The 25,529-nt window shown below is 39.8% G+C and overlaps 3 protein-coding genes across 3 annotated transcripts in view; 1 reads left to right on the top strand and 2 right to left on the bottom strand.

The window, feature by feature from the left end:
- Nucleotides 1-1,960: 1,960 nt before the first annotated feature.
- Nucleotides 1,961-2,992, top strand: LOC308371741 (N-acetyllactosaminide beta-1,3-N-acetylglucosaminyltransferase 4-like; the record flags this gene model as incomplete). Its single annotated transcript, XM_080846728.1, has 1 exon — nucleotides 1,961-2,992. The coding sequence occupies one exon, from the start codon at nucleotides 1,961-1,963 to the stop codon at nucleotides 2,990-2,992; it is 1,032 nt and encodes a 343-aa protein (XP_080702854.1).
- Nucleotides 2,993-7,451: 4,459 nt separating this feature from the next.
- LOC308371739 (class I histocompatibility antigen, F10 alpha chain-like) lies at nucleotides 7,452-14,749 on the bottom strand (the record flags this gene model as incomplete). Its single annotated transcript, XM_080846726.1, has 5 exons — nucleotides 7,452-7,582; nucleotides 8,953-9,234; nucleotides 9,601-9,879; nucleotides 10,260-10,520; nucleotides 14,704-14,749. 5 exons carry the CDS (start codon nucleotides 14,747-14,749, stop codon nucleotides 7,452-7,454), a joined length of 999 nt encoding a protein of 332 aa, XP_080702852.1.
- Nucleotides 14,750-16,571: 1,822 nt separating this feature from the next.
- The window catches only part of LOC308371412 (class I histocompatibility antigen, F10 alpha chain-like), a 14,639-nt gene continuing 5,681 nt past the window's right edge, over nucleotides 16,572-25,529 (bottom strand). The window contains exons 2-7 of the mRNA XM_080846297.1: nucleotides 20,285-20,545; nucleotides 19,061-19,339; nucleotides 18,429-18,707; nucleotides 17,767-17,862; nucleotides 17,636-17,668; nucleotides 16,572-17,316 (exon numbers count right to left, since the gene is read on the bottom strand). Of these exons, the coding sequence (XP_080702423.1) occupies nucleotides 17,225-17,316; nucleotides 17,636-17,668; nucleotides 17,767-17,862; nucleotides 18,429-18,707; nucleotides 19,061-19,339; nucleotides 20,285-20,545 (1,040 nt within the window). The 3' untranslated portion in view covers nucleotides 16,572-17,224. The remainder of the gene's footprint in view (nucleotides 17,317-17,635; nucleotides 17,669-17,766; nucleotides 17,863-18,428; nucleotides 18,708-19,060; nucleotides 19,340-20,284; nucleotides 20,546-25,529) is intronic.

The following is a 25,529-nucleotide window of genomic DNA, read 5'->3' as shown; positions in this document are numbered from 1 at the left end:
TTATTTCGGATTATTCCAACGGAAGAATACAAGGAGCAGAAAACTTTGAGCTGCGTAAACGCCTCTTAGAGGTGGATAAACGCTATTTAGAGGTGCGTAAACGCTATTTCCAAAATTCCAGAGGTGGTAAACTGCGTTTACGTGCGTTTACCCTCCACTACAGCCCTGGTAGTATCAGTGTCTGTTTGGTCAACAAGATCAAGTGAATGTCTAAATTTCAATAACATTTCAACAGTGTTTTTTTGTGTTTTTTTTCCATATTAACATTAAACATAGTGTCCAGCATATTCCCTAGCAAAATTTCAACTACAGCACTCATGCACTCGTTTGCTCGTTGTTGGGCAGTGAATGAATTAGTCAGGATTATGGTAGATCGGGCATACTGGGCTTTAAGATCATGTATTTTCTGTGCTCGCAGTTCGGATTTGAGAGGGATGTCACCTGTTGCTGTCACCTGGTTGTCATGTGTCTCATGTGTCACTTGTAACCCTTGACCTATGCTGATAAAAAGCATCCATTCTGTTGTCCACACTACACACTGACGATGGCGTAAGGCCGAAACGCGTCTGTACGAAAATAAACTGGTCTTATTTCTAAAGAGAAAAGCTTGAGAGTGCGGTTTTTATTCTACTAATAGTTAACATTCTTTTACTCGCACCCGAAAACGCATTTATATATATTTTTTGAAGTAGAGCGCGCCTATCCCTACTAATTTGGAAAGAGTCGCCCGTAAGAGACCGGGACTCCTCTGAAACAGAAACCCTGGCAGCAGTGAGAACAGGTATGTTTTCCTTTTCTTTCACGATAGAAAGAGAATACGAATAGGTGAACTCGGGAGAGACCTGGGATCCTGTTCGTATCTCGGCTAAAACACACTTAAGAAGGAGTTTTGGAGTATGACATGATTTTCCGAACTAGTCTATGTTTTTGATGCGTGTGACACTGTGCCATATTAGTTTATTGTGAGAGCTGTCGAAAAGGCTTACGGCGTCGAAAAATAAGCAATTAATTATTATAGGAGGTCACTAAAGACCGCAATCATCAACACACACACAGCTCCACGTCATCTTCCCAATCGCCTGCAAATAATGTTTTTAGTGCTTTCATTCGTCAATTGATGCAGTAGTTGGTGCCAGATTTTTTTTAAAGTGAATCTTAAATGATATAACAAAAGTGTGTATTATCATTATTTGCTAAATGTAGCTATTATGTAGCTATAGGCATTTTGGCACCTGTTCCCCATTACCAATTGTATTTAATATGCGCTTTTGTCATTGTTAAATTCTTTGCTATATAGCGTTCTAGTTATTGCTCGATGTATATTGATTCTCTTGTGTTGCTAACATCTGTCTGTTCAACGGATTTCCCTTTTTGCTCTGCCCTTTTGGATTTATCTGCTTGTATGAAGTCTTCCCGTGCACCTCTCTATATCTCTGTGTCTGAGTCGAGTCTTTTTTAAGTTCAGCACATTATCACTACTTCGTTTCAGAGGCCAGACAAGGAAGCGAAGGGAGTGAGGAGTTTTTGTAGTGGAGTGGTAGAAGGAGTGACAGGTGCTCATGAGGCAATCAGGGGACTGGGAATGTGAATGCAGCAGGTGAATTGAATCGGGGGGGGGGGTTGGGGTCATATCACAGTGCTGGGGTGACAGATAAAGAATCATGAACTAATATGTCGTTTCATATTGCCTACTGGTGACACTAAACCTGATGGACTTCACAAAAGTGTAATATATTAAATGTACAGCTTTCAGGGTCTGTGGCTGATGATGATGAGCTGTGTGACTTCTCTTACTGTGGTGGTCCTGCTCACCATTCAAGGTAAATCAAATGTTTGGTGTGTACTGATTTTTAGATGCCATGAGCTAATGTATTTCAAATATTGAGTAAATATTTACAGTTTTTTACCAGTTTCATTACCACTCATTTGACCTGCTTCCTCGTCTGCTGTGCTCCCCAGAATGAAGATGAGGATGATGGCAGTCCAGTGCTGCCGGTATTGGCCCTTGGTCTGCGCCGTGGCCTTCATCCTCTACTGGGTCGCCACACTGGACTTCAAAGAATCGGGCCCTGCCCTTTTCCACGAAAACTTTACTCGCTCAACCGATGACAGCATGGTCATTCCTCCACACCTTCCCAAGTCCCTTCAGGAATTCCTACGCTACAGACATTGCCGGGCATTCCAAACCCTACTAACCCCTTCACCTTGCGAGGATGACCTCTATCTCCTGTTGGTCATCAAGTCCACAGCCGCTCAGGTAGAGCGCCGCGCTGCACTGCGGGGCACCTGGGGTCGCGCGGGTCGTGTCCAGGGTCGTCGGGTGAAGCTAGTCTTCCTAATGGGCCGCTCACCTGACCAGGTGCAGGGCTACAACCTGCAGCCCCTGCTGGAGTGGGAGAGCCGTCACTACGGGGACATCTTGCAGTGGGACTTTGTGGACAGGTTCTATAACCTGACCCTGAAGGAAGTCGGATGGCTCAGCTGGTTCTCACACTCGTGCAGCAGCGTGCAGTTTGTATTCAAGGGCGATGACAATGTGTTCGTGAACACGAGGAATCTGATCGAGCTCCTGAGGCAACACAAACCAGAGAACCACCTGTTTACTGGATACCTTCACCCTCGCGACCTCCCCGTTCGACACAAGAACACAAAGTACTTTATCCCCGTTGAGATGTACCCGGACGGGAAGCTCTATCCGCCCTTTGCAAGCGGCGGTGGGTATCTGATGGCACGACAGACCGTGCTGGGTCTGGATGTAGCGGCCCAGCAGGTGGAGCTGTTTCCACTCGATGACGTGTTTGTGGGCATGTGCCTACAGCGGATGGGTGTGAGCCCCACACACCACGCTGGTTTTCTGACATTTGGCTTTAGTGATGGCCAACCGCACTTTGACCCCTGTGTTTATCGTGACATCATGCTGGTACATAAACTGAGCCCAGAAGAAATGTGGGTCATGTGGGCACTGATGCAAGACGACAGTCAGATCTGTTGAAGGAGCATACTGTATAAAGACTGTAAAATAAACCTACCACCATCATGTTGCAGGTATCTGTTTCCATCGCATCTGTACTTTCCTGAGTAACTATTCGGATTCCGGTGCATTCAACTTAGTTCTCTATATTTGTATATTTTCAGGTTTGCATATGTTTGCATTACGTAACATTGTGCCCATCCTCCAATTAATATTGGCACCTTAAATAGGCAACGCATTCGTTGACCACACAGACGTATGCGCACCACTTCTCACGCACATAACATCTATCGCCTGTGCGCTTGCACATAGCTCCTCTCTCACTCCCCCTCTCTCCACTTAGCGCGTAACCATGCATACCTGCGCACGCACGCACGCACACACACACACACACACACACACACACACACACACACGCAGACGAGCAGGCTCTCATGCCTCCCTCCTCTGTGATCCCCACTCCACTTTGTGCCTTGTTTCATTGTTATGCTCAGTTGTTTATGTGATTAGTATTAGCCATTACAGTTATTACTGTTTGTTACTTTTAATAAATTGTTTATTTAGACTTTTAGACAATTGTTTTGTCTGTTGTTGTTCCAATATTCCACTGAAAGCCATTTTCCGGCAATCAAGTTCTCCAATTGCCTTCACTTCTCTGGTTGTTCCATGAAGTGTTATAGACTTTGAAGTGATATTGTAGTACGATAGTATTGTGATACCATACTTAGACTGTAGCATAGTAGTACAACTAGAACTTTCCATTATTTTAGTTATTTAATTATAAGATATTAAATACTAAATTGAATGATTATTACATTTTATGAGACTGATTTACAGTTTTTTACGATCGGATACACACTAAAATCAAAAGTATTACACAATTATCAAAACCTTCACTCAAGGAGCAAAACAACGGCTCAGATATGCAGTATAACTATAAGCACATTTAATCATCACACTTTCTGTATGATTAAATGTGCTTACCACCCCCATCCCACAGATATTTTTTTAATGTTTGTAAGCCCCCCCCCCCCCCCCCCCCAGGTGTAGTCTCACAGAAGTGTGCAAATGATGGACAAACGTAATTAAAGGTTTTTTTCTTTATTTTTGTTAATAAATTAAAGCTCTCAGAATACTATATTCTCCTTGTGTACTTTGTATTGCACCTATAGTTTGATACACAGTTGCTTTTATTGCTGTTCAATGGCGGCACCAGCTTGCTAATGTTAGAGATTGGTGGTTATTGACTGCCATCTAGTGGTAAAGTTTCATATCATCACTTACATAACATTCCTCCTGCCAGAAAACTTTCGCCAGGTTATGAACACTGGCATTAACGTTAATGTCTAGCAATCTATGTTCAAGTTTCTTTAGATTAGATGAGTTTTTGCGAACATTTCAAATAACTTCAGAAGAGTGTACTGAATATTAATATCATACAAATGTATGATGTTTTTTTTAGGTCTTTGTTACAGATCCATAGACTGAATTATAATATATCACAATTTTAATATCATACTCCTTCACACAAAATATCAAGTAGATTTTAAGATTTTAAGACTTCTAACACTGGGAATTCAAGGTCAGCCACATCCTGTATGTTTTGCATGTGATGGTGATGGTGTGATTTCAGTCTGAAGTGGTAATACTCTGCTGCCATCTCTCTGTCTCCCATACCTCATTCTGTAGGTGAAAGCAAACTCTGCCACAAACATTGCTGCAAACTATGGTGTATCGGGTCTGTTTTAGTATTTGTCTGCAATTCTGGACATCAATGCATTCTCTGACTTAGGAATTCTGTCATTCAGGTACCATAAAGGGTGGCTCATTTTCAGACTCTTGCAACAGCCTCTTGAACACTGATCTCTCTGTTTTTGGAATACGTCTGCATGATCTGTTTCATCCCAATCAGGTGTTTTGGATTGAGAAGTGTCAGTCACAACCCTTTTCAGACCACATGTTTAGCTTTAGAAATCGGCCCTAGAAGATGTACATGATGAAGAAAAAAGGATTCCAGATGTACTCAATATCAGTGTTTGCATTCCATGCCCTTAATAAATGTTTGTTTTAGCCATTTATTATTTGGTTGGCGTTTCAACACTAACACACTGGACGTTGTTTGTATAACATATGAAATGTGCTATTTGACACAGTTTAGGTAATCCTCATAGCTTAATCTGCATTGTGTGAGTGGCTGGGGAGATGCTTTCAAATTATGTTGTTGTCTTATTAAGCAATACCCATACAGGGTCACACTAGGATTCACCTCAGAGGGGGAGGCAACATTCTTTTGTCCCTCCACTGACAAACACCATGTTCCCTAATGCTACTGGGAATAAACCACACAGAAAAAAAATATACAGAAAAATCGACTGTGACAACAGTTGATATACTACTGGCTTGGAAAAACCCTTCCAGGCTGATAATATTTAAACTACTGCTATGGAATCTGTAGCAATACTGCCCTAACTATAGTTCTGGTTCCATGCCACTTTAGCACGTTACCACCAGCAGGGGGCAGGGTTGTTCGAGAGATACACACCCATACACTCTGTGGATTGCTGCACACAATCTGAGATCCCGAGATATAGCAAGATTTTCGCCAGAGAGTAGCAGAACCAGAGAGTAAAAAGTATTTTTATAATGATGAGGGTGTTTCCCAATCCCACCATGCAATTTAAACCTCTTATTTTTCTGTTTCAGAAGCTTTCTAAGGTTTTTCGCTCATATTTCAGGGTCCTACATAAACAATACAAATGCATTAAAACACCTCAAACGCATCAAGAAGACTAATATATGTCTATGAGGATCTAGAAGCGTTTCACATCATTTACAATCACAAAGTGTGCCTTTAAGTTTTAACAACCTGATCATTGAGAGTTTGAGATTGTATTGTGATCAGGGGACTGTATGTTGTTGGACCCTAACTAAGTGGTTTCCTGAAATATATTGTTGAGGACGAGAAAACTGGACATGTAGTGAAGTAGACAGACGCAGTTGTATGAAACATGCAGTCAGACAACATAAACTATGGGAATCATCAGTACTTACTGTATGTGGTCATTGTCTACACATACAAACACTGACCTTTGTAATGCACAGAAAGTGATTCACAATTTCATTAAACCTTGACTGGACAATGAAAAACACAGAAAATACTGAATTTGTGATTCTTTCAATGTAATGTGATGAAATGAAAGCTGGGTCTCTGTTGATGTGACCAACATAATGATACTGTAGTGTACAGGGGGATTGTGTGCTTCCCAGCATTCGTGTGTGTGTGGTGATGTAAATGGTCCCATGATGCAGTGTGAGTGTTAATACTCAGAGTGAGTACTTTAATATTCCTGCTGTTACACACAAACACCCACAGGCTCAGTGGATTGGTTACTAACAGAGAGAGCTCGACCAAAACTCTGCCCACCGTATATTTGGCCTTGCCGAAAATAGACACTATTTGAATGAATCTAATTTACATACAGCTTAGGAAAAGGTCAAAAACTGAAATTCTATAAAGTCTGGTGGGCTGAAAGTAATGGAGTAATTTGCAAGGCATTTCTCACAACATATTAGACATAGTAAATTATATAGAAACATTAGATATAATAATAATACTATACAATAACAGTACAACACTTTACAGCCATCAGACCTTCATCATCCTATTGTAGTAAAAATAACAATAATTTACATTTTTACATTATTTACATAAATAACAATAATACAACATTTAAAACCTCCAGATTGTATCATTCCAATTTCCTGTAAACACAAAGCACATTGTACATTTGTTACACTTCAACAAACATTTGTGTTTGCTTATGGCACTGAAGACACAGAGCCACTAGGGGTCTGCCATGCCAGTGTCGGGTAGACTAGGGGTCTGCCATGCCAGTGTTAGAGGAGACTAGGGGTCTGCCATGCCAGTGTTAGAGGAGACTAGGGGTCTGCCATGCCAGTGTTGGGTAGACTAGGGGTCTGCCATGCCAGTGTTGGGTAGACTAGGGGTCTGCCATGCCAGTGTTGGGTAGACTAGGGGTCTGCCATGCCAGTGTTGGAGGAGACTAGGGGTCTGCCATGCCAGAGTTAGAGGAGACTAGGGGTCTGCCTATGTCCTTGTCGCTCAAGAGGAGCTATAAGGATCTGTGTCAGATGGCGATGAAGGGAATGACATCCGTTAAATAAAGATATGATTCACACTATGAACTAAAATGCACATCCTCCTCATTGGCTAGTGGTCCCTGCACCTTGTTTCTATTCAGACTGCAGGCAAAGGAAGGCAGCGAGGGATGGGGTATCAGTGTGTTTAGACATTCAGTAAAATAAGCCAAATTCAGTGAAATAAAATCATGTTTTTAACTCGACCACCTTGATGCCCTTACATGTGGCCTGCTCTCAATGAAATATGCCCAACCAAACGGCAAGTGGCCTTTCCCCTAACATGACTAAATGCCAGGCCTGTAAACACAAAACACAACGTTCATTCGGTGCGCTGAGACGTTTGGCGACACAGAGCCACTAGGGATTGCCGTGCCATGCTTGTAAAAGGAGACGAGTGGCCTGCTGATGTCTCTGTAGTTCCAGAGGAGGGATCAGAATCTGGCTCAGACGCTGATGAGGAAAAATACATACTTTAAATAAAGACATGATTCACACTATGAATAAAAATGCACATTGCACACTCGAAATGACAATACCGCACTTTGCTGTTTCCTCTCATCTCTGCTTTCACTAAAAATTGATATGCACTTTCAGATCTAATAATCAGATAGGCATTTGCATTAAGAAGACAAACGGACACTAGTTTGTACATACAGTACCAGTATAAAGTTTGGACACACCTTCTCATTCAATGGTTTTTCTTAATTATTTTCTACATTGTAGATAAATATTGAAGACATCCAAACTATAAAGGAACACATATGGAATTATGTGGTAAACAAAAAATGCTCATGACTACCTCATGAAGCTGATAGAAAGAATGCCAAGAGTGTGCAGCGCTGTCATCAAAACAAAAGGTGGATATTTTGAAGAATCTAAAATATAAAACATATTCTGGTTTGTTACACACATAATTCCATATGTGTTCGCTCATAGTTTTAATGACTTCAGTATTAATCTGCAATGTAGAAAAAAATTAAATAAAGGCAACCATTGAATGAGAAGGTGTGTCCAAACTTTTGACTGGTTCTGTACAACGGTCACTACATAAAGCAAGGCATCACATTTTTTTTCAGATTCTAAATATCCCAAAATAGCAAATACACAAAGACAAGAGACAGACAGTAGACACAGAGCATTGTACATAATTGTGGAAAATGATATAAATGATGACAACGTCAACTCACTTTTCTTCCACTTTCCTTCACTTTCCGTCTTCTACTTCTTCTTAACCACTTCCTCATTACTGCTCCGATAATAACAACAGCTGCAATCACACATCCAGTAATAATACCTACAAGAATGTTTCCTATAGGGGAAAAAAAACTGTTAGATATGAATAACACATCATTCAAAAAATTCAATTTTCACCTTGTGACTTCTGTTCATGATTGTATTTTTTTTTAACTAATGCCTCTAGACCTACAATAATGCTACAATCATTATGCATTGATCATCTATTTGTTTGTGGTACTATTATGACAGTCTGTAAGAAAATGAACAGTAATATTTGGAAACACTGTTTATTTATCATGCCCTCAGACATAGATCATTACTGTATGTTCAAAAGCATTTTATAACAAACAAAACTACTCACTGTTCCTTTAAGTTCCTCGGATTTAAAGTTGTTACAAAAAAGTTCAATGTTCACCTCGTAACTTATGTTCATGGTATGACTGTACAATTATACATAATAGTATAGTGTTAGAGTAGGCTAAAATAATTACATAACTTTGTTTTAAATGTGAAAACAAGACATTTTATTTGATAAATATCAACAGTTCGCTCTCAGTAGCTTACGAGTCTCTGAACAATCCTACCGTCTTCCTCAGTCAGGGTGATGAGTGTTTGTTCTCCACTTATGTGTTCCACCTCACAGGTGTACTGACTTCTCTTTCTCTCCTGAGGTGACACTCTGAGCTCAGCTCTCTTCTGGAAGGTTCCATCCCCATTAGGCAGCGTCTCTCCGATATCCACATCCTTCCGGATCTTCCATCCATCTTTCTTCCAGGTGAACAGTACTCCATCTGGATAGAACCCTGTGGCGTGGCACACCACTGTAGATGATGACTCCTTATGGAACAAGAACACTTCAGGGGCGACTGAAGGAAGACGGGGAGGGGATTAAGATTAAAAGAAAAAAATGTAAAGACATAGCAGACATGAACAATGGGAGCAGTTATGCATTGTCAAGTACAAAGAGAAGAGACACAGAGAGGGCTCATGTTTTAACTTTTAGGATATCAACGTATGTCTTGTTTTAACTTTCAGCATGTCAAGTAATGTCTTCTTTTAACCTTTAACATGTCAAGTAATGCCTACGTCCACCCAAATAAACAATCTCAATTATTCTTAAAGTATGTCAGAAACAACACATTGCAAGACCTTTAAACATGATGTTTTTTCACAGGAATGCAGCCTGCTGTAGGGCCTCTGCTGTTATCAGTGTTGAGTGTGAGCTGCCGTACCTTGCCTTTCGAGATAACTGCTCCGGTACTGAACATACTTCTTCAGCCAATCTGGGCAGTCCTGGGTGAAGTACCATTCCCTGACATTAAAACGGGACTCGTAGCGATCCCATCGGATTTTGCTCAAGACTGCTTGTGGGTTAGCAGGCACCCATCTCATCCTTCTCAGATCTAGTGAGATGAAGTCCTCTCCATCATAACCATACTCCTCATAGCCATCGATGCTGTCACTCTCATCATCCCACACACAGCCAAACCTTCTCTGTAGAACATGCTCACCTTACAGACAAAAGCAAACAAGAAAAAAGTACATTCATTGGAAGTGAAGTGTTTACTTATTGTAATTATGCATGTCTGTTAAAGTTACATAAAAGAAATGTAGGGCTCACAGACAAGCATAGTTTACCATGTGATAATAAATACTGCAAATGTTTCATTTGAGCTGTTTGAAAAAAAAAAATGGAAAAATCTTCACAAATCTAAAAATATTTCTAGGTTTTTAATGCTCTTAGCTTGATTGTTCTCTCCCTTGTACGTCGCTTTGGACAAAAGCGTCTGCTAAATGACTAAATGTAAATGTAAATGTAAAATGTTCTGAAACAAAAGAAACTAAGTGCTTAAATGCAAAGTGTTAGTCCAGAAATGATCAGTAAACTCACCCTCAGTCTGATTAAAGCGTTCTTTTAAAATCTGAACGTCTTCCTTAAATCGCTCCTCAGCCCCCCTGCCCAGCTTGGTCTCTGATTCCCAGTACTGCTGATCCAGATGCTCCATCATCCATGGCTGCCTGGGAACCCAAATGCGTGAGTTGCTGTCATACTGACTGATGACCAGACCATCAACCATTCCAACTGCTACAAACTCTGGGAGGCTTGAGATTCCTGATGTGGCCGTGTAGAAGTACTGCAGGGAATGGATCACTGAAAGGTACAGATCACAGAGAGACGACACTAAATTATGGGAAATCTACCAGATGAAGGACTGCTGTGGAGTGAGAAGTTTAAATTTAAAAATGTTCTACATATGCATAAATGGGAGGGTATAAGCGCAGGTGGGTGTTCGCCGCAAAAAGAAGGGAGGAGATGTGTAAAGTGCGGCAAATTATTTACTAAACCGTCCGAACTTTACCATATGAAAGTACTGGTACTGGTACGTTAATGCACCCAAGACACATAAGAACGGATTGTGAAAAAAGTGCACAGCTTACAGGCAAAATGTTGACCCTCCATCAGGCATATAACGCTAGTACACCACACAAACGTTTGTACAACTGTACAACTCGCACACTATTTTTGGCCACAAAAACAGACCCTTTCAAGATTTGGTGGAGCCAGCTTTTACTTTTTAGTATCCATAGAGCGTATGTAATATACGACAGCTTATTAGGGGCATTGAAGGTAAACAAACTAAGGAGCTGGGGAAAAATCGGAGAAAAAAAAAAGAACATTTAGTTTTTATCAAAGAAAAACATCACTTCACCTGCCAGGCTGGATCAACCTCACCATACCCCGGGCCTAAGCGAGCTTTACTCCTTGGCACATTTCTCTTCTTCTTTCTTTCTTTTCTTTTTCTATTGCGCCCCGGATGGCTTTTGCCTCTTCATATTCTCTTTCCTCGATGCTCACTCGTACAGTGGACACACACACTAAACCCATTGCTTAACTTTTGGACTTATCTACAAACTTCATTTGGACTTTCCCAGAGGATTGAAAACCACTTTTGACTTCATTCAGAGGGTCATGCTAGATCTGGGAGTAGGGAACCTTAGGCCATAACTTCAGAGCTTAAAAAAATGCCCTTTTGCAGTAGGTTGTTTTGAGTTGCTTGAGCACACTGAATTGTTGTACTTTCCCGTCATAAATTAAGCCAGAATGGCCAGCTTTGTGTCACAATTAATGTCCACCTTCGTTTTTCCTTAGCTTTAGAGTGGATGTTTTGTTTGCAAATTGTATGTGCTTCCACAACACTCTAAAAAGTAATTCAGGGGACCTTTTACCACTACTTAATTAAATGCATGGTTTCAAGGTAAAAATTCTAATTTATCGATTTAGATCAACCTTTTAAGTTGCAAACATTATTTAAATTAGTTGTGTTGACTTAATAATGTTGGTAATTACATCAACTTAATATTATTTATAATTCAAACTCAAATTTCTGCATTCATTGAATTAAAACTAAATTTAAGTTGTAGTAACTTAATGTAATTGGCTTGACAACTTAATTTTTCTCCACCTTGAGTTCAGGAGTTCTAGGCTCCTCCTCTACCCAGTTCAAATTCCTGGACAACTTCAGACAGTTAAGACTGTGTTAGAAGACCTGTAGGCAGAACAAAGTTCTATTACAAAGTGGTATAATATAAAGGATATTTTCAAGGCAAGTTTCATTTAATTTACAATTAAACTCTACTTAATCATTCTTATCCACTGCTATGCTAAACTAAAGGGTTGGATGGCCGAAATTCACTGCTAAATATGACTAGCATTAGCTTTGTTTAGCTACAACATTCCATCAACTGTTAGCAAGTGTAGCCTAGCCTTTGGATTGTTGATATTTCTGTGATAGAGATTAAAGTAGTAGAGGAAGAGGGTTTCTTTTTTTTTTGCATTGTAAATGATTTTCGATTTTGGTTACTATTGTGATACCACCTAAAGTTTGCATTTTTCATGGTCTAAAAGGCTACATACATTAGTTTAGCATACGTTGGCCCATATCTTGGGCAAAATGGTCTGGGGCTGCAAAATGTGTACATTTGAAACCTCTACAAAAACAGGGTTGCTAAAACATTACAGGTTACGCCATGGTCATGGGCAACCTCTGCCATGTCTTTTCCCTTTGCATCGTTGCCTATGTATTTTAACATTATTTGAAAATTGCACCTTTTTCTGTTAGTAACTGTGCTGTTTGAGTCTTGTTTTTGTATTCATGTTATGTGTTCATGTTCATCCTGGCTGTAGCCTATATGTTTTTGACGTTTTCCTGTTCCTTGACCTGAGCCTGTTGGATTCCTTTTTTGGATACTTCTGCCATGAACTCTGTTTTGATTCTTGGATTTTTGACCTATGCCTGCCTGTTGACCACGAGACTGCCTTTTCCCTTTGCATCGTTGCCTATGAGTTTGATTAAAATCTATGAAACTTGAGCTGTGACGTCTGCAAGTGGGTCCTTCACTAATGAGAGTTGTAAAAGTTTGCTAAATGTTAACAAATGTTTTACAAAATATTTTTTAAACTGGAGTTAACAACACACATTTTACACGTTTGGCACTGTGGTTTTAAATACATAAAGGCCTATAACTTTGCTGTGATGGCATAACTGAGTATGCTTACTACTTTACTTAAGGCAATATTGCAAATGTATGTATTTATAATTTGTTGGGCAATTTACATTTGTGTTGTTGTTTTTTCAAGATTTATATATTGAGTGTTCAAGTACTCAACTGCAATTTAATATAGAAAAAGTTAATTGCCTAACAATTTTGTTCTTGAATTAAATAATTTCTTAAAAGCTACATGAACAAAAACATGAAAAAGCGAAAAACAAAATACTGAAAAAAAATCTAATTGGAGCAACTTAATTTTTTAAACAGTTGCCAACTTAAAAACTTGTGTTCCTGATTATGGTAATTAAGTACATAACGCTTAAAAACTCCTTTTAAATAATGTGGAAAAACTTGTTGGAACAACTTAATTTTTTTGAGTTATCAACTTAAAAACTTTTGTTTATGCTAACAATTATTAAGTTAGTGGTACTTAAAAATTCCCTTGGTTATAGAGGAAAAACTAATTCCCCCAACTCAATTTAGATCTTTGGTTGAACTTAATTTCATTAGAAGTTGTCATAACTCAAAAAAGATTGATGCAAACGGTTGCGTTAATTTTCTGCGTTGAGCCAACGCATTTGTTTTTAGAGTGAAATTGTTATACTATGAGAAAATAAAAAGTAATCCGGCTGAATGATTATTCTTTGTTGTGTTATTTATTTTTTCTAAGGCAATCGGTTTCCTTCATTCCTTTAAGTAATCAGGACTATTTAATGAAGTCACATAAACTTGGGTTGTATGAGTAGCTAACACTTACATTTTAATGTAGGATACACTCAAATAAATTGAGTTAATACAACTATTTTTTAAGTAAACATAAATAGTAGACATACAGTAAACTTGGAAATTCTAGGTAAATTCATTTAACTTGTTCAAGTCAACCGGTTTCCTTGATTTCTTTAAGTAGGATCTAATCTACTTATTTTACAGTGAACTGGAAAAAGGAGGAAACATTTATGTTTTGACACAGCCAGCAAAGTTGACTGTAACGTTAGTAAGCTACACAAACGTTTGTACAATAGTTGCAGTAATCTCTCTCCGCGAGTTCTGTGACATCTAGGAATCCCTGTGCATCTGCATTGAAGGGTCATGGCGATGCTTGTTCAAACGGACCTGCGACTGGTGTCTCCAAAATCGATCGTTTTGCATATTTGCGCCAGCCGCGTGACAGGGTGTAGAAATTGGCAGGTGCACAACCGGCCGAAAGGACGCCTAAGTGCACTGCGCACCGCCGTCCGCACGGACGGGACCAACAGGTTTCAATTCGTGTGAGTCTCCAGATAAAACTTCCTTCACTGCCTGCTCTAACTGGATAAACTGGAAATGCAAATCAAGAGCTAACCTAGCCTCGTACACGCAACGCAGAAAGGGCATCCATGTCTCAAATCAGTACTGAGAAAACGATGTCCTTTTTCTAAGCTACGTTGTTAACTTTATGATGGAATACACACATTTAGACATGGGAGAGACTGAGGTTAATATGGGTCTGGGCAGGGGCATGTGTTCTTGAGTTGATTAAGACGAAATCCTTCAGAATAACAAAACTGATAGCTTTTAATTTTGTGAACATGGATAGGATCTAAAACAAGTTTCAGGTCTACAAATCACTATACAGAACAGAATAATAGCATCGGCTACCTGGCAGCATTATATTTTAAGGTATCGAGAATGTATAATTACAATTTGACGAAGTTCTGAGACAATTCCGCCAAGCAAGTCACATGTGAGCCTGTCATTTTAAGGAGACCAAGCGTCACAATATAATTAAACAAACAAAAACTCACCGGCAGATGATAAGGGTAGATAGACAAGAAACAAAACAGCCTGCATTGCTCTCTTTCAACTAAGCATATAGGTTGAAACGGCGTTTAGTCTAACATTAATCTAGGGTGACCAGATTTGAGTTTGTGAAAAAGAGGACACTTCGTCGCGGGACCCCGCCCCCTTCCCCGCGGCGGAGGTTTTGGACATATTTTTCACATGAAGATGACCCCGCCCCCGCGACGAAGTTTTGACATCTTTTTCACATGCAGGTGTCATGTACTATTGTAAACGATGCAACTAGTGGAGGTGGCAAGATGCTCAGTGTTGCCAGATTGGAAATGGCGTATCGTAGGCCGCCTATATCAAAGGCTCAACCAATTACAGTTCTATCTACAGTCAGAGCTGGCACAAGAAGGTGGAATTTAAGGGAGATTCCCTTTCCAAAATATGTAAGGACGTATCTTAATAACTAGTTTGTGAAAGACCCAAAGAAACACAAAAATTCGACGAGAAAAAATCCCAGACGATTTTGGAATCCCTGCCGGGCGCAGTTTCACAGACTTATATAGTGTTAAAGTGCTGACAAGGACTGTGTGGTAGACTGCAAATCAGAGTGTCAGTGAATAAATACATTATTGCAGAAGTCTGTTATATAAAATGTGTCTCTGTGCCCAGGGGCCTAATCCGACATCAGTCAACGCAGTGTGTGGATGATGGGAACCTGTAACGCCCCGGGCCGCCTCGATAAGTCTAGGATAAATGTGGATAAAGTGGTGGGCTCGTTCATGGGCGTGAGGCACGAGCAAAACCAAAGTCTCCGTAGGCTATACAACGCGGACGACAATTCCCCACTTTTTATTTCAGAATTATGTTCTACACCTTCCGATACAGAATATATTTTTTTGTATTATCAGCCTAACAACCTTTGCAGTTTCAGTGTATGTCATTTCGGCCTAAAGCGGTGAGTAGAATAGTTTCACGAGCTTGAACATGGGATGTAAATGTTTATGTTACAATCTTGTTCTGCACCTTGAAGCAATCACATTTTATAATCTATGTACCTTTCATATTAGAGAAGTTTACATTTTTCCATTCTCAGTTGACTATTGAGTTCATTGAGTCATTGCATTTAAAAGGCTTCCTTCTGTTAAAAGAACATTTCATTTTATTGAATTCTCTGGGCCTCGTTTCCCGAACGCGCACTTAGCCTAAAAAGCACTTGAAATCGCTCGTAAGAGGATTCCTACGTTGCAGACGGGTTTCCCAACGCCACACTAAGCTTAAGTGTATCTTTCGTTGAGAAGAATTCTACGTGTGGTCAGGACCAGTAGGCTAGTAACTTCACACTTAGCGATTTAATCCACCAGGGGCGTCGTTCGACCGTCGTTCGGAAGAAAGGGGAATTAAAAAAAAAAAACATGGCTACTTGAAGCGAGGAATATTTTACATTAATAAAGCTATCTACACAACTTTTTATATGTTTATAATGACTCGGTTTGATCTGAAATGTGCTACGCGACCAATGCAGAGTATGTCGGTCTTAACTGAAGCTTTCAAACAGTAGTTTTATGGCACAATTAGCGCTTATGCCACCACTCCATTGGCTTATATGGTAGCTTTATAGCTATATGGTTGTATACATATATACAGCCGCGGAAAAAATTAAGAGACCACTTCAAAATTATCAGTTTCTCTGGTTTTACTATTTATTGGTTTGTGTTAAAGTAAAATGTACATTTTTGTTTTATTCTATAACCTACTGGCAACATTCCTACCAAATTTCAAATAAAAATATTGTCATTTAGATCATTTATTTGCAGAAAAATGACAATTGGTCAAAATAGCAAAAAAGATGCAGTGTCTTCAGATCTCGAATAATGCAAAGAAAACAAGCTCATATTCATTTTTAAACTACACAATACTAATGCTTTAACTTAGGAAGAGTTCAGGAATCAATATTTGGTGGAATAACCTTGATTTAAAATCACAACTTTCATGCTCTCCACCAGTCTTTCACATTGCCGTTGGGTGACTTTATGCTACTCCTAGCGCAAGAATTCAAGCAGCTCGGCTTCTTTTCATGGCTTGTGACCATCCCTCTTCCTCTTGATCACATTTCAGAGGTTTTTTTTATGGGATTCAGGTCTCGAAATTGGGCTGGCCATGACAGGGCCCTGATCTGGTGGTACTCCATCCACACCTTTACTGGCCTGGCTGTGTGGCATGGAGCATTGCCCTGCTGGAAAAAAACACTTCTCAGAGTTGGGGAACATTGTCAGAGCAAAAGGAAGCAAGTTTTTCTTCCGGGACAACGTTGTACTTTGCCTGGCTGAGGTTTGTAAAAGACCATAAGGATTGAACCAAAGCGGACTGGAGGGTCTCCTAGTTCATCTTCTCTGATGAGTCCAATTTTCAGCTTTGCCCAACACATGGTTGTCTGATGGTTAGACGGAGACCTGGAGAGGCCTACAAGCCACAGAGTCTTGCACCTACTGTGAAATTGGACTCATCAGAGAAGACGCAATGTTCATCTGGAGCATTTTAATAAACAGCTCTGCGTTTGCTTGTGGCCATGCTTGGCATGTGTTGGGATTGCCATGTCTTGTCAGAGGAGACGTGGAGCCAGCTGATGTCTGTAGTTCCAGAGGAGGCATGTTGAGGAAAAAACAAACATTAAATAAAGATATGATAAACACTATGAACTAAAATGCACATTGCACACTAAATATGACAATTTCGCACTTTACTTTCTCCTCTCATCTCAGCTTTCACTAAAAATTGTCGTATAATCAGATAGGCAATGCATTAAAAAGATGAAAATGGACTCTAATGTTTTACGTATACTGGCCACTACATAAAGCAAGGAATCTGATTTTTCAGATTTAAATATCCGGAAGTAGCAAATACACCAAGACTAGTGTCTAGAACTGAAGGTGTGACAAATGTACTCACGCTCTTTCCTCCCGAAGAAGAAGACTGTGAAAACTAAATGATGGAGAAATTTTATATTAACACACTTAAGCAAACACAGAGAATTTTACATAATTGTGGAAATTGCATTAATTGACATAAAGGCAACTCACTTTTCTTCATAACCAAGGCAAACAGCAGCAGCAGCAGCAGCAGCATCAGAAGCATCAGCAGCAGAAATGCTATTATAATGACTCCCATAAAGCATTCTGTAGGACAGAACCCCATCAGATGTAACAAAGTATAACACATCAGTCAAAAAAAAATATTTTCACCTTGTGACCTCTGTTTATGCTACGATTGTATTTTTTAACTTTAATGCCCCCCGACCTACCATAATGCTTCATTATGCATTCATTATCTACTGTACATGTTTGTGGTACTTTTATGTACTTGTTGACAGTATGGACAAACTAGGGTACAGCATTAACAGTAATATTGGGAGAAACTGTTTTTTTTATCATGCCCCTCAGACATAGATCATTGCTGTATGTTCAGAGCATTTTTAACAACAAAACTTATGACGGTTCCTTTAAGTTCCTCAGATATAAGGTTGTTCAATGTTCACCTGGTGACTTTGGTTCATTCTATGATTGTATGATTGTACAACAATACATCAAAACATAATAATATATTATTAGAGCAGGCTATAAGAATGATAGAGTGGTTTTGAAATGGTAAAATGTAAACTTTTTGTTGTCAACAGTTCCTTCTCAAATGTCAACAGTTCTCTCTCAGTAGTTCATGAGTTGTGTGTGGTATCGAACATTCTTACCCTCTTCCTCAGTCAGGGTGATGAGTGTTGGTTCTCCACTCATGTGTGTCACCTCACAGATGTACTGACTTCTCTTTCTCTCCTCAGGTGACACTGTGATCTCAGCTCTCTTCTGGAAGGTTCCATCCCCATTGGGCAGCGTCTCTCCCATCTTCACATCCTTCTGCATGTCCCATCCATCTCTCCTCCAGGAGATCTTCACCGTAGCTGGATAGAACCCTGTGGCGTGGCACACCACTGTAGAAGATGACTTCTTCTTGATCAGAGACACTTCAGGGACTGAAGGAAGAAGGGGAGGAGATAAAGATAAAGATACAAAACAATTTAAAGACATAGCAGACATGAACAATAGGAGCAAGTTATGCATTGTCAAGTACAAATAGAAGAAAGCACAGAGAGGGCTCATAGCAGGGCTTTCAGCAAGTAACATAATGTCTTCTTTTAACTTTCAGCATGTCAAGTAACGTCTACTGCCACTAAATAAAGAATCTCAATGAGTCCCAAAGTATGTCTGAAACACCACATTGCAAGACCTTTAAACATGATGTTTTTTCATGAGGTCCTACACCACCACAGGAATGCAGCCCGCTGTAGGGCCTCTGCTGTTATCAGTGTTGTGTGAGCTGCCGTACCTTTCCTTCTGAGAGAACTGCTCCCATACTCAACATACTTCTTCAGCCAATCACGGCAATCCTGGGTGAAGTACTGTTTTCTGTCATTAAAACTGGACTCTAAGGGGTCCCATTTGTATTTGCTCCAGGTTGCTAGAGGTTGAGCAGCCACCCATCTCATGTTGGTCACATCCAGTGAGATGAAGTCCTCTCCATCATAACCGTACTCCTCATTGCCATTGATGACGTCACTCTCATCATCCCACTTACAGCCATAGCTTCTCTGGAGAACATGCGCTCCTTATAGACAAAAGTACAATGTTTAGTTACATGAATTAATGTCTGTTAAACTTGTTACATAAAATAATACATCAAAATGTAAGGGTCATAGACAAGCATTGGGAGCCTTTTTTCTTCATCCTTGGGACTTGCTGTGAAAAACTAAGAAGTAAACAGATGTACAGAGGAACATCTAGAGTAACGTCTCTCTTTTTGGGGATTAAAATGGTGAAAAAAAAAAAAAAAGGTGAAAAAACTGCTTGAAAAAAAAGGAAAAATCTTTCCGAATCTACAGATATTCTGTAAATATTCCAAAGGAATATGAATCAAATTATGAAAATATGTATGTTTACACTTGTAAAAATGGAAAACTATTGTAAAATATTGACTGAAAAAAAAGAACACCAACGTGTTCGTACTCATACTAGATGCAATGATGGGTCTGCTCTGTCCACACCACACATGCCTTCCCACTCTTTTTATAAGATTGCAGTGTCATGCTCTGTTGACAAAACATTGTGCTGCTCCAGACACTGTCTTACTGTCAAAAAACTGAAGCCAATGGGAGAGGTGCTCTCTATACGTGCTCTCTATACTATACGGCTCCGCCTATCTAACGTCTTTAATATGGCTCTGCCAATTACACCTTGCTGCTTTCAAGACAGTGACTATCACCTCTTGAGGTTCAGAGTGGTGTTTTGAGAGAGGACAGGTAGCAGCTAGCTGGTTAGCCCGCTTACTATGGTAGATATCTTGGTCATACTGTGCATTACCATCTGTTACATAGTCTATTGATATTTTACTTTAATATTTTAAACTAAAATTACAACATGAGACATCATTGAATGTTATGTAGACGATGGGGAAGGGCAAATAATTAACTTGTATTCTGAAAGAAAATAAACTAAGTGTTAAGTGTCACCTATAGTCCAGACAGTCTCACCCAGACATGATCAGTAAACTCACCTGTTGTCTGATTAAAGCGGGATTTTAAAATTCGAATGTCCTCCTTAAGGGCCACCTCAGCCTTCATGGCCTGCTCAGTCTCCGAGTCCCAGTAGTCCTGATCCAGATGCTCCTCCATCCATGGCTGCCCGGGAACCCCATTCCGTGTGCGGCTGTCATACTGACTGATGACCAGACCATCAACCATTCCAACTGCTACAAACTCTGGGAAGCTTGAGATTCCTGAAGTGGCCGTGTAGAAGTACTGCAGGGAATGGATCACTGAAAGGAACAGATCACAGAAAGTAGACACTAAATTATGGGGAAAAACTGCAAGATGAAAGAATGCTGAGGAGTGAGAAGTTTTATTTCTATCTGGATACAAATGGTTTATGCAATGAAAGCTTATTTTATAAGGCCATAGGCAACCCCCATACCAAAGTGATATTGTGTTATCTATGTTTGGATCTTGTTTTCAGTGATAATGACTGAATGAAGTAGACGTGTAGACCTCTGCTCTGCCAATAAAAGTTAAATTAAGGTGATAACGGGTAAATATCCAAGGCAAAAGTGATTGATTGGGCAGGCTATAGGCTTTTTCTTCCTTTCACAAAATAGTTTACCCGCCCCAGCCATCGAGAAATTGGTTCAAGGTGAAAGTTGACGCTGGATGCTCTCTGCACACGTCGGATGTGATGCGGGCTTTGAAGCAGATTCAGATGACTGTAAAGGCAGCATTCTACTGATGGGTGACGCTCAATGGCAACACTGGACAACGGATGGCTGCTGTGTAGCTTCTTCGTGAGACGGGAACTGTTCCATTTCCATCCCATTGCCACAGTTTGTAATGTTTATTATCCTTTATTACAGTATCTTTTCTGGCCTATTCGCACCATGTATGAACGTATGGGACATATGTGATCTCAAAATATATATCTCAAAATATTATCCCCTTTCCCCAGCTCTGTAATTTCCTCCCCACCGACAGTGCCCCTAATACGTCATCATATTAACACAATTCAGTAAACACAGACAATAAGATTTTACAGAGAAAGCAAGTCACCAGGGTACTGTTCGGCGACGCTCGCTAAGCGGTTTAGCGAGCTAAATTCCAGCCAAAAAAAGACAACACCGCTTTATCGAGTTCGCCGAACCAACTTCTGCTCAATAACCATGGTAATTAATCGCTTAGCACTAACCTGCTCCAGGGCAGGCTAACCAAAGTTTAGCTGGCTAAACTTGCCACACCCACGCCAAAAGGAGGGATCCCATTGACAAGGAATCATATTATAGTTTGATTAGCGTAGGAAGAATTCTTTGCGATCGCCAAGAAGATCCATTTTTCCATCATGATGAGTTCTTGTATGAGCGCTACCGATCCACCCGACAAGGAATAATTAATTTAAAAGACCTTCTCGAGTCATTTATTGCATACACCACCATCGAACATTGAATGTCTTCACTTTTTGTAATGTCGGCGATGCGGAGAACAAAGCACTCATAATTATATGACATTGGTACAGTCAGGGTGCGATTTGCCCAAAAACCAGAGGGGGGGATGTTTTTTTTTTTTGTTTTATCATGAAAAAAAAAACAAGCAATACATAGGCCTAATTCTCTTCAAATTAACAATAGACACTACTAGGTTACATTTTGAACAGTATATAAAATAGCCTACATGAAATATATTTTTTTCTGAAACAGGTTACTAGGAGATGCCTAATTTAGTTTCAGGACCGCACCATCAAAAAACAAAGAAGAAGTTTCAGGACCGGAAATGACTGCTTTAAGTTGTGTAGAGGTTAGAGATTATTTTTGCGCAGGTCCTGTTAAAAAGGACGATATGCTGCTCTGGACTCGTTTCATTGTACAGTAGCCTAATTAGCTGGCTTTGCTAGTTTCCGTGTTTTAATGTTATTGTTACAATGTATACAATGTGTTTATGTGCATGGGGACGTTCGCAAATTCTGAGAATGCCGACAATTTGGGTAAGGTGAACGTTAGTGCCAGCGATGTAAGCAAGTGTAAGAAAACGCTGTCACAACCTGTCTGTGGAGGATGTGGATGGTAAGGTGGATGCATGATAAAAAGAGAGAAATAAGCACTATTTATTTGCATTGCTTCAATTTATTGAATTTCTTATACATTCACATTTAGCAGACGGTTTTATTCAAAGCGATTTACAAGGAGATGTAAAACTAAAATTACTACGGAGGCAAAGGGGGTCGAACCGGCAACCTGTAGCATGCAATCCATGAGCTCTAACCGCTACACCAAAGTCACATATTCCACTTCAGAAAAAATATCACGTATTAGAAGGCCTATACACAGTTTCTTATATTGGTGTCACAACCGCGGCAGTGTTGAATTTTGACATGATTATGGTCTTGAATACTTCATAACGCGTTCATGGTCATATCCTGCCTTAGCGGAGACAAAAATGAGTCTTTTTCTTTGAGTTTAGACTATTAAAAATCATGGTTTTGGTGATCGACCTTTCCTGCCTTTTAAAGCAGGACGTGCACGCACAATCTAGCTGATGATTTTAACCTGGGATAAATTAACGAGAGGTTAAAATAAATTAGCGCCCATCGCCAGACGGGCTTGGCCTGTTCTCAATTAGCGAGCTATTAATCTCCAGTTGCGAGCTAAATTAATTATCTTAGCTTCAGTTGTACGCCGAACAGGGCCCAGGTTAGGGGCAAACTGATGTTCTGTTAACTTAATGACTTAATGTAAAACATTGGGTTACAATATAGTACACATGTAGCCCTATAAATAGTCCACTTTCGCTTTTCATAATATATAATTGCTTAAATAATGAAAAATGTGTTTATTATATTATACATACAATAATATATATATATATATTTTTTTTACATAGCCCAGACACGGAACTTGCCGTGAAAGCTGTCAGTTATGTAATGTTGCTGATGGGGTGTTAACATGACTATTAAAACATAAAAATACCAATTGTCGCGTAATGGGGTTTTAAGCATGGTTGACTGATTGGACAGTGCCAGCGGTGTAGTAAAATAAATAGCAGTAAAATGTGCCGAATTAGAGGACAGTAGAATATATATGACAGTTAACTGTCTCACCAGCATTTATTTGTGGATTAACAGCTGTAAGCAGCAACAAGAGGTAATGTGCCAAACACAGCACAGTGAAAGCCCTAGGCTATAGCCTATGGCATAACAGTTCAACTGGATCACCTGTATTCATGTGCAGAATACATTTGAGAGTCCTACAAGTTTCTGGTTAGTGTTTTATTGCTAGTCACCACATAACTAACCTGTTAACTAACTGAAGGTGAATGTAATTATGGTTTCAAATGCATTATGGAACAGTGTTTTTTTTTTTTTTACTGGTTTCATCAGGAAAATCTTTCTACATGCAAAGTTTGATCTGTAACGTTAGTAAACCACACAAATGTTTGTACAACTTCTTGCAGTAATCTCTCTCTCTCCGCGAGTGCTGTGGCATCTAGGAAAACCTATGCACCTGCATTGAATGGTCATGGAGATGCTTGCACAGACGGACATACGACTCGTGTCTACAAACTCGATAATTTTGCATATTCGTCAGCCGCGTGACAGGGCATAAAAAAATTGGGAGATGCACAACCAGTCGAAAGGACACCTAAGTGTACCGCGCCGTGCACAAGGACGGGAACAAACAAAGGTTTCAATTCATGTGAAATGATTCTCCAGATATAACTTCCTTCACTGCCTGCCCTAACCGGTTAAACTGGGCGCCGAAATGACAAACAAGGGCTAACTCAGTCTCACACTCCCAACGCAGGCAGCTATATTTTGTACTTGATTTACCTTCTCACTCTCTCATTTATAGCATGGATAGTGTGAATGATAACGATAATATTGAGAGTAAGCCGGTCCCCTTTGATAGTCGCTTTTTATTTAAGTAACATGTTTCAATTTTTTCCGCAATAAATTGAATTAAACAGAAAAAAAACTCACCGGCAGATGAGAAGGGTAGATAGACGAGAATAAAAACAGCCTGCATGGCTCTCTTTTAATTACACCTATAGGCTAAGTAGACAAGTTAATTCTACATTTGGCATTGTACGCTCTCTGTCTCAACCTCCTACTGTTCTGTGAACAGTCACCTGGCTTACCGAACATACGGAAACTATATTTAAATGTCCTGAACGACACACCTTGACTACAGGCGTGATCACCCGCCAAGATTGCTCGCCCATTGCTCGGCGGGTGGTAGTAAGACGTTACGGCATGCCCAACCCCAAACACATCAAGATGGGACTTGTCAAATCACCAAGACCGTGTAGTATGTTGCAACTCACAGAGTGGCAGTGAAGAGATGAACTATTGCAGCAATCCTGTGGTGAAAAGTAGTCATGACGGGCCCCAGTGCACGCTATTATTATTGCTATTATAACAAACAATTAAGTTATTATTTTGCATTATTTTCTGAAACAAGTCCCTACTTTCATTTCCATCTTTCTTTCCATCACGGCCATTTTGCAATTCAACAATTCATTTTAGAAATAAGCTTGTGGTCAGCTTCTTGCATGATCTCCCAGTTTAGATATTCCTTGTAAATAAGGACGTATAGGGCCAATAGTTTTCCGCGATAAGGAAAACGGACGGAATTCGCGGAATGGACCATTTCAAACGGAATTGCAACATTTCCATCGGAAACATCATTTTGTGCACCCAAATTGCCCAAAAAACCCTGTATTTTACCCTGTAAGACTGAATTTCTTTCATATAAACACAACAACGATCGCCACGATGAACAAACATTAATTGAAGAACCAAAGCAGTCAGGAATTCACGTCTGCACTGAACTCTGCTCCGGCCACGCCCCCCTTTTAAATGGTTGACACGCACACACCTTGTTACAGCCAAATTCAGTCAAATAAATTTGCTCGTCTTCCCAATCGCATTTAAAACAAAAATGTTTAAGTCTTCTGTTCTGTTGATGGCTGGCAAACAACAATCAAAGAAGGGCACGTATTATTCACTCATTTTAAGCCATCAATCTACTTCAGGGTGAACAAAATGAGCTGACACGGGAAAAAAACGGAATTCACCAAAAGTGGAACGGAAAATGCATTTTTTTGAAACGGAAAACTATTGGCCCTAGATGTATAACAATGAAATAGAAAATAAAGAAAACCATACAAGTATTATGAAGACATTTTATGAATTTTAATTTATTTATTTTATCTGGCACTTTTTATTTCTCAGTAACTTGCACTACTGCCTGTTAATGAGAGCTA

This window comes from Sprattus sprattus (genome assembly GCF_963457725.1).
Source record: "Sprattus sprattus genome assembly, chromosome: 10".
Classification (NCBI taxonomy): Eukaryota; Metazoa; Chordata; class Actinopteri; order Clupeiformes; family Clupeidae; genus Sprattus; species Sprattus sprattus.
This window is presented reverse-complemented; position numbering and strand designations above follow the sequence as displayed.